This window comes from Mirounga leonina, unplaced genomic scaffold (genome assembly GCF_011800145.1).
Source record: "Mirounga leonina isolate KUSES-001 unplaced genomic scaffold, KU_Mleo_1.0 Mir_115, whole genome shotgun sequence".
In the NCBI taxonomy this organism is placed as follows: domain Eukaryota; kingdom Metazoa; phylum Chordata; class Mammalia; order Carnivora; family Phocidae; genus Mirounga; species Mirounga leonina.
This window is the reverse complement of record NW_023270268.1, coordinates 68,998-81,631: the sequence shown is the minus strand read 5'-3', so window position 1 is coordinate 81,631 and position 12,634 is coordinate 68,998. Positions and strand designations below refer to the sequence as shown.

General features: G+C 41.9%; 1 protein-coding gene across 3 annotated transcripts; it reads left to right on the top strand.

Moving 5' to 3' along the window:
- Window positions 1-593: 593 nt before the first annotated feature.
- Window positions 594-10,971, top strand: ZNF660 (zinc finger protein 660). Of its 3 annotated transcripts, XM_034991086.1 has the most exons (4): window positions 594-674; window positions 1,733-1,833; window positions 2,760-2,854; window positions 8,016-10,971. In XM_034991086.1, exon 4 carries the CDS (start codon window positions 8,195-8,197, stop codon window positions 9,185-9,187), a length of 993 nt encoding a protein of 330 aa, XP_034846977.1. In that variant the 5' UTR covers window positions 594-674; window positions 1,733-1,833; window positions 2,760-2,854; window positions 8,016-8,194; the 3' UTR covers window positions 9,188-10,971. The 3 variants fall into 3 exon arrangements, with proteins under 3 accessions (XP_034846977.1, XP_034846992.1, XP_034846985.1); XM_034991101.1 differs by lacking the exon at window positions 1,733-1,833 and having other exon boundaries at window positions 643-674; XM_034991094.1 differs by lacking the exon at window positions 594-674 and having other exon boundaries at window positions 1,339-1,833.
- Window positions 10,972-12,634: the final 1,663 nt, after the last annotated feature.

The window sequence follows — 12,634 nt, the reverse complement described above, 5'->3', positions numbered from 1 at the left end:
CCTCCACCTCCCTCCTGATTCAAGGACTTCGTTCCTGATGTTCCCTCTGTTAGGAATACTCTTCCCCCAGATGTATTTATCATTGCATCCCCTGACTTGAATGTAAGCTTTATGAGGCAGCAAGTTCATTTTCTTCACTACCTCATCTGCAGTGTCTAATAAAACAGTGACATCCTAGGCACCCCATACGTATTTTTATATGCTACCAGTAATTGGGAACTGATCCTGGCTTTGAGGCTGAAAGGCGCGGGATTTGTGGAAGGAAAGATGACTTTTCTGTAGCAGGGAATGTGACTTCAGGGAGCCTCTCAGATGGAGAAAGGCAGCCTGCCCCCCTAGTTGATTGGTTCCTCTTCCCGCCCTAACCACGTCTCCCTCCCAATCTCCACCCCTTCTAGAGCCCTCTAGAGTTAATTGGCTGAACTCTCCAAGCCCTTTCACCCTCCCAAGTCAATGGTAGGGCAAAAACTGTGCGGGAGGCGGGGTCGGAGCTCCCGCGAGGCTGGCGGACTCCTGAGGGGGGCGGGAGGATCCAACCTCCGGGGCACAGAGAGGCCGAAACCTCCAGATGCCTAGAAGGGCCGGAGGGTAAGGTTGAGAGTTAGTGGGGAGTCAGTGACGCAGTTCCTTCTCCGCTGTGTTCCAAGATGTGGGCCGGGCGCTCTCGATGAGGGGTATGTGGCAGCCTGGCTTGGGGGTTCGGTCCGTGTTCTGGGAGAGGGTGGGCAACACAGGCTGAGACCCAGGCCTGCTTTAGCGCAGCCCGCTGCGGCGACGGGGAGGAGATCTCTAGGGGTAGTTGAGGGCCTCTCCCTCCCCTCGTTCGGTGCTGTCCCTTTGTCTGGGGTCTCGTCTCCCACACAGCGTAGCTGCTCGCTCTGACAGGGCTGATAATGGTTATAGAACTTTGTCATCCCCGCTCCTAGCCAGCAGGCCACCCTGGTAATAGCAGTTCCAGCCACGCTCAAAGGACTCCACAACCCCAGTTTGTGTCCAATCCCAGGTGTGTTCCCAGTGAGGAACAGAGTTTTGCAGGAAGTTACTCATTCACTCATTCATTCATTCATTCAATACTTATTGAGCACCTACCAAAAAGTGCTAGGTCCTGAGGTTACAGTGTGGACAAAGAAGAGGTATTTTCTGGTAGGGAAGAAATGGAACAAGCTTGAAGGGCTAGAAGCCCAGTCTGGGAATCTGGAGGGGCTGAAAACACAAAACAGATTTTGAGGGCAAGTAATCCTAAGAACTAGGTAATCGTTAAAAACAAACAAACAAACAAACAAACAAAACCAAGAAAACATCCACCTTTTATCCTCCTTTTAAAAACTTAAGTATTTCCTCTCTAAAGATACTTGACTCAAAAAGTCCCCTTCTCATCTCCCTGCTGCAAACTTTGGCTGGAAAGCAGGATTGCAGTTGGAATGCATTTTGCAGTTAGAGAAGAATATGGAGACTTTTAGATATCAAACAGAACAGGTGAAAAGGAGCAACTGTAGTTTGATGGAATGAGGATTACCTTCAGACACAGAAGATTTGTCTCTCACCAGCTATACGACCTTTGGCAAGTCATTCAATCTCTGGGAGCTGCATTTCCTCATCTTCAGAATGGGAATGATCATCCTTACTTTTCACAGTTCTTAGGAAAAGAAGTTGCCCAGGGATGGGACACTGCTCTGAGTGCCTGCTTGGAGTTGAGCTCTCAGAGAACTCAATCATTTCTATCTGTTTACAGTGATCCAACACCCCATTAGGAACTTCCTCACCAAACCCAAGGAAGGGATCAGGCAAGATTTGTGCTGGGCACATCCTTTGGAGTGAGGCTGTGCTGGGCAGGTGAGACCTATACTGTGAAATTAGTTATCTGGGGACAGGAATCCTGCTGACTAGAGGAAGGGGACCATGGCTGAAAGGGAGCATTTCTGGATGGCTATTTATTCAGGAGGAGAGAAGCAGAGAAGTGGGAGTGGGGCCTCTGGACCTTGAGGAGTACACTTTGGGGATGGGAAGAAAGGTAATATAGTTGAACTCAAATTTGGGTGTCAGGAGACTTGGATTTGAGTTGCAGCTTTCTTCTAAGTTTGTTTCCCCATCACTACATTTTGATAGAAGACACTGGGAGAGCTGGGTGATTCCTTCCAGCTCTGACATTATGAGAATCTCTGAGTAGTTAGACAGTCAGTATAGAATTGGGGCCCTGTTGGATGGCCCTGTTAAGACAGCATTGCCAAGATTGTAAATATACTGTCATGGTGTTGAGACAATATGCAGTACAAAAGGGATGAACAAGTGAAGGAAGGATGGTGGTGGTCATTGTGTGAAGAATGCTGTTCTTATCATCCCTGCACCCAGATAGACTTAGAATCTTGAACTTGTTTAACATTTCAAATCACAAAACATTTACTGAGCCCTCTTTGTGCTAGGTACTTTGTGGAATTCCACCTATGAATACCATGGCCCTTGCCCTCGGGGACTTAGAGCTTAATGTATACTTGTGAGGAGGAGTGACACAGACATACACCCAATTAATTCTAGTATAGGGCAACTCTAGTTTATATTACAGATTTGTTATGGTATTTTTTTGAAGTGCAGGAATTTCTGTATGATCAAATCTGCTTTTGTTACGATGTCGGGCTTTGTTTTATGCTTAAGGCATAGGCCTTTTGCTTCCTGAGATCAAGTAGTCTCCTGATATTTTCTCCCAGTTTTTTTTTTTTCTTTCAATTTTTATATTTCGTTCATCTGTCTTTGGAATTTTTCAGGTATTCCCTCTTACTCCTCACTCCATTGCAGCTAATCAGTAACCAAGGACCATCTGACTACTGCTCACAGAAACCTGTACAGGCAGGTGCTGCTGGTGAGTTAAAGGAATACAACCTCCCAAGATAAAACCTCTTTCTCTCTCTTTCTGGGAATAGGACTCTGCCCTTTGTGAGTTTCTCACAGCCTGAAGTGAATGGTGGTCCTAAGATCAGAACACTCACCCATCAGTCTCAGGGATTTGTAGGTCAGAGATTTGTGGGGCTTCATTTGTTCTCATCCATTTGCCAGTTGTCTCTGAGATTATGCTTTTATTCAGAGTTGCTTGGATCTCTTTTAGTGTTCTACTGGCCCTGTCCCTCCTTTTACTTCTCCAGCCAAGAGTTCACCTTCTCTCCTAGTGCCTGGGAATTCTTTCAGGGTTTTTTTTTTTTTTTTTAAGATTTTATTTATTTATTTGACAGAGAGAGAATGAGAGACAGAGCACATGAGAGAGGGGAGGGTCAGAGGGAGAAGCAGACTCCCTGCCGAGCAGGGAGCCCGATGCGGGACTCGATCCAGGGACTCCAGGATCATGACCCGAGCCGAAGGCAGTCGCCCAACCAACTGAGCCACCCAGGCGCCCTCTTTCAGGTTTTTTGAGGGAATTTCCCATCCAGTCAGGCAGAGGACAAATAGTTAGGTTTCTTTTTGACCAACCTCTCCTCAGACTGGCCCTCCCTGATCTTCTGATAAGTCTTGCTTCCTTCTCAGGCTCCCCAGAACCACCTTGGGCTTCCTTATGGCACATCCTTGTGCATTTCTCTTTCTCCGTTCCTGCTCTTCTAACCAAAATCTCTATCTCAGTGAGCTTCCTTTGCATGACTTCCTTTGTCCCTTCTGTCTTATTCTCAAATTTGCATTCCTGACATATTCTTCCTCTTCTCATCTAAAGTATTTTCCTACATCTTCATTTTCTTAGTGACATTACCATTATTGATATTCAGACCTGGATCTGATAACCTTGAATTCTTTCTTTTAGTCATCCTCTATGTCCAATCTGATACAAGTGTATGCTTTCCTGGAAATTGCTGGATTTCATCGTTCTCTTTCCTATCATTATCCTGGATTAGGGTCTCACTGTCTCATTCATTTGTTCAGTCATTCACAAACATTTATCGGATACCTAGAAAGTGGCAGACCCTCTAGTGGTCACCCATACTGCATTCCTAAACTTGTCTCCCAACTCATTTCCCTTCCTCCATTCTTTTTTTTTTTCACCTCTAATCCATCTGGGCTAATCTTCCTAAATCATTTTTTTAAAAAAATGTTTAATTGAAGTATAGTTGATATACAGTATTATACCCTAAAGCGTTCTTTTCCTAATTTCACTTTTAGGCAGGATGATATGAAATATATTGTCCAGACTGGAATATTTTTGTGAGTTAAGGGGGCCACTATTAATAATGATGCTAGAATGATGCTAGAAACTGTATTCTTGACAAGTGAGAGAGGAGAACGAGGTAGAAAAAAAAATGTAGAGTGGGGAAATAAAATGAGGATGGCTTGTTAGCCATTGACCATTAAATTATATCAATATATGCCCCATAATTTCCGTGTTCTGGCTCATATCACTTCAGGCAACTTAATTCTTTCATTTGTTCATTCAAAAAAAATTATTTTGGTGTCTACTATATGCTTGGAACTGTGCTAGATGCTGGGAAGACAAAGGTAAACAAAATGAATAAAATCCCCACCATCATGAAGCTACGTGATAGTGTAATCTCCCACTTATTTCTGAGTACACTGGCCCTGTGCAACCTTCCTTTTTTTTTTTTGCCTCCCTCTCCCCCACGAGCTTCTTTTTGAGGAAATAATTCCTTCATGTTCTGGGGCTCAGCCAAAGGTTTGCCTTCTTAAAGCACCTCTCCCCGATCATTCCTCGCCCCAGTAATTGCTCTCTTCCCTAGCACCCTTCACCTCCTGGTTGGGTACTTTGTAAATCTTAATTTGGTCTCCTCATTTTTCACCATTTACTCCACTGTAAGCTCCTGAAAGGTAGATGTAATATTTCATGCTTCTATTAGTGTGCTCAGGCTGCCATAACAAAATCCCACAAACTGGGCAGTGTAAACAACAGATACTCCTTTTCTCACAGTTCTGGAGCCTGGAAGTCCAAGATCAAGGTGACCACCTGATTCAGTTTCTGGTGAGGACTCTTTTCCTGGCTAATAGATGGCCACCTTCTTCTTGTGTGCTCAAGTAGCTATCCTCAGTTTGTTGGGGGGAGGGGAGGTAGGAGTGGAAGCAAAAGTGAGCTCTCTTCTGTCTTACAAGGACACACTAATCCTATCAGATCAAGCCCTTATGATCTCATTTAACTTCAATTACCTCCTTAAAGGTCACATCTTCAAATACAGTCACATTGGGGGTTAGAGCTTCAACATCTGAATCTGGTGGGGGGGAGGACACATTCAGTATGTAACAATGCTTTATTTTATTTCTTTACTTTTTTATGTCCAGTAATGGTATTTATTGCTTTGTGATGGAGCCATGTAAATACCTGGCTATTAACAGTTTCCACGGACACCTCTTTCTTGAAAGCCACGATACTGATCTTTACCATAGCAGCTTTTAACAATAGAATAGTTACTATAGTAGCTAGCTAAGACGATTTAGATCAGTTATGCGTAGAAATGAGACATGCTGGTGTTGGCTTCAAGGCATTGTCTCATTCTGAATCTCTAAAATGTTTTGTTCTAGTAATTATGGGGATCCTCTAAGGTAATTTCCCAACTTTTCATAAGAAACACTATAAAAAGAATTAAAAAATAATACAAGTTAGCAGAAGACAATTTGCTAGCAAAATGAGAGGCCTCTATCATAGTAATTATATAAACTTACCCACCTGTTCATCCATCCATTCATTCATACCACAAATAGTTATTTTCTACTTTTCTGTAATAATGCTTTTTATTTATTTATTTTTTTTTTAAAGATTGTATTTGACAGAGACACAGTGAGAGAGGGAACACAAGCAGGGGGAGTGGGAGAGGGAGAAGCAGGCCTCCCGCGGAGCAGGGAGCCCGATGCAGGGCTCGATCCCAGGACCCTGCGATCATGACCTGAGCCGAAGGCAGACGCCCAACGACTGAGCCACCCAGGCACCCCTGTAATAATGCTTTTTAAAATTTTCCCTGTTAGATCCAAAACAGAATATACAGAGTAGAATGCTCAATAATTACTACTTTAAGACATGTATGAAGAAAAGAGTTTCAGAGAAGATTACAAATGGAAAAGAAACTCAGAACCATCAACCTTCCCAAAGAACTCTGGAAATGGCTTCACTTACTGTTCTACTCTGCTCTGCAGGCACCTGGCTTCTCACTGAGTTTTCTCCTCTTTGATTAAGAGAGGTAGCAACAGCTGGATGTGAGTGTGCTTCAGGATCCTGGCAAGAATCCACCCCCCTACCACCATTTTCTCTGCCCCCCCTTTTCATCTTCAGCACACACATCTGTGTGTCCCTGTATGGCATCAGTGGCAGCTATATTCCTGAACTATGAACTGTAACCTCAGTTGGAAGTTCTCTTCCTTTCTTGCTGGTCTTGAGCACTCACCATTGGACATGTTCCTCCTTCAGAGTGTGACTCAGCTTATCAAAAGCTGTGAGACAGTGGAAACTGGTCAAACTTTTTTGAAAAGCAATAGGCAGTACTGCAAAAAAATTTCATTCCCTCTGACCCAGTAACTCCTTTGTGGAACTTTTATGCTAGGAATATATTTCATTAGGAGGAAAACTTTGCGTAAAGTGATCATGATAGCATTATTGAAGTGGTTAAACTGCAGGGAGCAACAAAAACATCTAACACTAGCAAAATTGTAGGTAAATCGTAATGAATTCAATTGGTAGTGTATTATATAATCATAAAATGATCTTATAATGATGAAATAGCAATGTAGAAAATTACATGTGGTAGGATGCAAAATTATACCTACCGTATATTTGTAACCATATATACTATAAAAATGGACACGTTTGGAGAGGAACATAGTAAAAAGAACATTAATTATGTGTTAATATCATGGAGTCATCTTTCCATTTTCTTTTATGACCCCGATCCCTTTCTGTGTATCCCAAGTTTCATGTCAAACCCGTTAGGAAGTTTCTGCTCGTTCCTGACATCGATTTCATGTATTGGCCCCTTTTGGTTGTGCTGTCTCCTACTTTCACCCTTTTGCCAATGTTAGATACTTTACCATTCTACCATGCAAGGTCTTATCAGAGCATGGCCTTACCCTGCCATGCTTTAGCTAGCCCTGTTCCCCAACTCAGCCTCTCAGGTTTGCACAGTAGATTGGGTGATAGCTTGTCAGAGTGATAGCTTGGTGAGAAGCAGACAGACTGAGCGCATGCAGCTGGATCCAGCTACAGAGCAGTCCCTACAGAGTAGGCTATGGTGTGACTAGGCTCCAGTAGGCTCTGGTACTGGAAGAACGGTATTACCCCTTATTAAGACAGGGCTTAAGAACAGAGATATAGGGGCGCCTGGGTGGCTCAGTTGGTTAAGCGACTGCCTTCAGCTCAGGTCATGATCTCAGGGTCCTGGGATCGAGCCCCGCATCGGGCTCCCTGCTCGGTGGGAAGCCTGCTTCTCTCTTTCCTACTCCCCCTGCTTGTGTTCCCTCCCTCGCTGTGTCTCTCTCTGTCAAATAAATAAATAAAATCTTTAAAAAAAAAAAAAAAAGAACAGAGATATAGACAGGGGCCTCACACCTGGACTTAGAGCAAAAGATGAAATCTTAGTCATACCCTAAGGCAATCCCAGTTGCTGATCTATGAAACAATTCTTGAGCATCTATTTTGTGCCAGCCATTATATCATTGGTATTAGGGGAATAGGTCAGCAAGAACTAAAAGCCAAACTGATTTGAAGAGCTACTGAACTAAGGATCTTTCAGTTCATTTTTTCTAGGGACGAGATGAGGAGTTTGATGGCTCCAATTCTGGGAGTAGAGTGTGAGACAGGAGGAAACCTGGGTGGATTTTATATTACTCATTGCTTATCCTGATGCTGGACCTGTTGGGTTCCCCTCCTATCTTTCCGTAAGCCTTTACCTTGGCCTCTGGGTCTACCCTCATTTTTCTCATCTCGTTTTTGATCAGTTCCCTCTGTCTTTGAACACTTCCCCTTCCAAGTGAGACCTTGTGGTATACCACATCTTGTTATCTTTGGATAGAGAATAGGTGACATATGCAATTTCTGTTTCTTCTGTCAGATGGTGGAACTGGGACTGAGGAGGTGTTGATTCCAAAGTATCACTCCTGAAAAATCAGAATCTCACACTTTCAAGAGAACTCCACAGAGGTGTTGCCAGGGAAGTCAAAATTTAGAAAGCTCCTTCTGAAGAGAAAGAGAAGATTCAACAGGCCACTGTGATGCTTCAAGCAAGACAAAATGAGAAAGACAAGAAGCTTCAGGCATAAGACAGTTAAAGACAATGAAACACTTACAGAAGTGAGTGAGCAAGAATCTGAAAAAGATGGTAGTCAGTGCTTAGATCCTGCAACAAACATGAGAATTCAGGCTGAAAAGAAACAGTATGTATGTACTGAGTGTGGGAAAGCCTTTAGTCAGAGTGCAAATCTTACAGTACATGAAAGAATCCACACAGGAGAGAAACCCTATAAGTGTAAGGAGTGTGGAAAAGCCTTCAGTCATAGCTCCAACCTTGTTGTTCATCGAAGAATCCACACTGGACTGAAGCCCTACACATGCAGTGAATGTGGGAAATCTTTCAGTGGTAAGTCACACCTCATTCGGCACCAGGGAATCCATAGTGGGGAGAAAACTTATGAATGTAAGGAGTGTGGGAAAGCCTTTAGTCGGAGTTCAGGTCTTATTTCACATCATAGAGTTCACACTGGGGAAAAGCCCTACACTTGTATCGAGTGTGGGAAAGCCTTTAGCCGTAGTTCAAACCTTACACAACATCAAAGAATGCACAAAGGAAAAAAAGTTTACAAATGTAAGGAGTGTGGGAAAACATGTGTTTCTAATACAAAGATTATGGACCATCAGAGAATTCACACAGGGGAGAAGCCTTACGAGTGTGATGAGTGTGGAAAAGCTTTCATTTTAAGGAAGACCCTTAGTGAACATCAGAGACTTCACCGTAGAGAGAAACCTTACAAATGTAATGAATGTGGGAAAGCTTTTACTTCTAACCGAAACCTTGTTGATCATCAGAGAGTTCACACTGGAGAGAAACCCTATAAATGTAACGAATGTGGAAAAACCTTCAGGCAGACTTCTCAAGTTATTCTACATTTGAGAACCCACACTAAGGAGAAGCCCTATAAATGTAGTGAGTGTGGGAAAGCCTATCGTTATAGCTCACAGCTTCTTCAACACCAGAGAAAACATAATGAGGAGAAAGAAACATCATAAATAACATATATTGTTAGTAGGCCTAATTGCTACTTTTTGGAAAAACAATTTTTCATTATTCTCAACCTTAATTCAATTTCTAAGACTCCATACAGGGAAAGTAACCAGAAGCAAACAAAGATGAACAGAGGGATATTCATGCTAGCATCATATATAACTGAAGGAAGAGAACTAGATTTTCAGTAGTATAAGGTTTAAATAAATGATAGTCTATCTAACATGATGGTTTTGCAGCCATTATAAACATTCTTAAAGAATATTTAATGTCATGGGGAAAATTATTTGTATAAAATGGAAGATAAAAAACAAATTTGATCCAAATTTTTAAAAAATATTCACCTATAGGAGAAAAATGGGAATGAAATAACACCAAACCAAAACGTTGACAGTGATTATCATTGGGTGATAGGATTATAGGTGATTTCTATTTTCTTTATACTTTTCTAAGCTTCTTAGATTTTCTACAAGAATGTAGTACTTTTATATTCAGGAAAGAAGTACAATATTTTTTAAATGCAGTGAGTACATGCTCATTTTCACTCAGCAGTGTTATGAAAGGCATGTAGAACATGGACCCTAAACTCATGGGATTCCACCCTAATACTGGCACTTGGTAGCAGTGGAAGCATGAGCAAGTCACTTCCTTTTAGAGCCTGTTTCCTGTTTATTAAATAATAAACACCAGTCGTTGGTCTTTTGCAGTTTTAAAATAAGCTGACTTTTTTTAACTCTTAGGTTAAAAGAACAACAAAAATTTACTGCATTCTTCTATCCCACAGTTGTAGAAGGCAGGTAATAGAGACTTCATCTTTCCAATATATATCTACAAAACCAGAAAAAACCCCTTACAAAATTGAAACAATTGCAGCTGCATAACCTGTAAAGATGTGGTCAGCATAATCTAAAATGAGGGGAAGACTCTGCCTTCTCATGTACAGTTTAATAGCTTAAAGTGCGAACTTTGGGATCAGAGATATGTGTTCTGATCCCAGATCTGCCACACATTAGCTTGTCAGTTTTGGACAAGTCACTTAACTATGCTGAGCCTTAGACTTATCTGTAAAAAGGGAATAATGACCTACCTAACAGGGTTGTGAGGATTTAATGAGATAATGCATGGATTGTGTGACAAAGCTGGCCCATAGTAAATGAAAATAGCTCAAGTATGGGACATTGGAGCAGTGTTTCTAAACTCTCAGAGTGATTCAGGAAGTTTAACCTGAGGTAGCATTTAGGACATTTTCAGGTGTAATAAACACAATATCACGTGCTAGTAGCTAAAACCTTAAGAACATTGATTGTTTATTTATGGGGAAGTCTAGAGGTACGCAGTTCCAAATTTGGTTTGGCAACTGAGCAATTCATAAAACTTAAGTCTTAACTCCATAATTTTCAGCATATAGGCTTTCATTTTTTGCAGCCTCTCGGTTGTAAGATGTTGGCCATAACTGGAAGCTCTTAACTGGAAGCTCTTCTCACACAACTCTTTCAGAATCAGGAAGTGAGGAAAGGAGCTGAGGCTTTCTGATCTGTTTGCTTTCTCCCTTTTATCATTGAGGAAACCTTTCTCGGGAGAAGGGAAGGATGCTGTGCAGTCAGTACTGCAGGTGCTCACTTGCTTCCTCTGCCTTTCTTTATGTCCAGCCCTTTGAGAAGGCCTTAACCCATTTTCAACCAGTGTTTTAAACTTCTAAGTCCTTAGCTCAGAATACATCTGGGAACACTTAGAATCTGCCCACTCTTTTTTTTTTTTTTTTAAAGATTTTATTTTTTTTTTATTTGACAGAGAGAGAGAGCCAGAGAAGGAACACAAGCAAGGGGAGCGGGAGAGGGAAAAGCAGGCTTCCCGCAGAGCAGGGAGCCTGATTCAGGGCTAGATTCCAAGACCCTGGGATTATGACCAGAGCCAAAGGCAGATGCCCAACGACTGAGCCACCCAGGCGCCCCAGAATCTGCCCATTCTTAAACGCAGTCACCTCTCTTTCTTCATATACAGTGAATCCCTAAGCCTAATGTCATTTATCTTATGCACGTAGTGATTATTGTTATCCCATTCAATTCTTACAACATTTGTACAAGAAAATTGAGTCTCAGTGAGATTAGGTGACTGACTAGTTAGTGATTGGAGCCAGGATGTGAACTCAGATTCGAGTTTTAGGTCCATGCTTTCTTCATATACCAAAGTGCCTCTGCCCACCATGGCAGTTCTATATGTGAGTGGGAGACCAGTTGGGACTCTCTTGAGTAGACACCTCTATGAAAGGCAGTTATATCTGGATAATTATTTGATCATGGTTTCATAAGGAAGATGCCTGTCTTCTCTGAGTTCGATTTACAGCTTATCTCTGCACCTTGTAATTTAGTTTTAAGGATTATATATTTCTTCCTTGCTGTTACTGGAGACAAAGAAACAGAAGGTTGTGAAGGGTATAGTTGTGTGAAAAGGGATTGTTTGCTTTTGTCCTATTACGACAGGATAGTGGCTTACATTCAATTTTGGGATGTAATAGTCCCTCTTTGCATGGTTATTCAAAAACCTTTGCAAGGTTTGGAGGTTAGTCCCTCTTTGTATAGTTATTCCAAACAAGGTTTGCTGCATTCAGGGATAGGACTATTGGGTAGACACTTCCCCAAGAGTCTGGGTGGATACAAGGGTAGGGTAATCCACATGTGGCAGTGGGTTACACTACTGCAGTAAGGGTCCTTCCGTCATTTTTCCCTTGTCACGTGTCCTTTTAAAATTAAGGGAGGTGTTTGTAATTAGTATCCCATGCCTTTTGTCATGCCAGCCATCCTTACCTGCTGATTACCTATGTGGAGGCTCCCCATGACTAGTGTCTACTGGTGGCCAAAACTAAGAAAATAGGCAGTTGGCTTCTTGTATGCCTGTCAGAGGTTATTTTTTGAACATTTATTATTACCAAGCAGATTTGTTGATACTTCCTATGTTACTAAGCAGGTATTCTCTGACATTTTCCTATCATTGTCTCATAGTGTCTGAGATTTCTTCTTTCAAATAGGCTTTCTTTTTCATCTTAAAAGATTTTTGTGATCTTCAAGAGTAAATACCTTCTGGAAGGATACTGTGTCATCTCAAACCCAGCAATCTGAATACAGATCTTCACGTATCTTGCCCCAGGCAAGGTAAGATAATAGACCCTCGCCCATTTTCTAGGCTGATACTTGTCTTGAGCTGCAAGAGTAAATGCTGATAAGTGGTCCACATGCCCTTTCAGATAAATATTCTGCAGTATAATTTAAACTGATTATCCACCTTCCTCCAGGGACTTTTCAAGACTACCAGCTGTTAACTTCAGTCAGAGTTTAATTATGTATGCAATTCTTACCATACTTTCATCAAACTTAAGTCTTAACTCCATAATTTTCAGCATATTGGCTTTTCAAGATGCGCTCTGGATTCAGGGTCTCCTTATGTTTTTTCCAGCT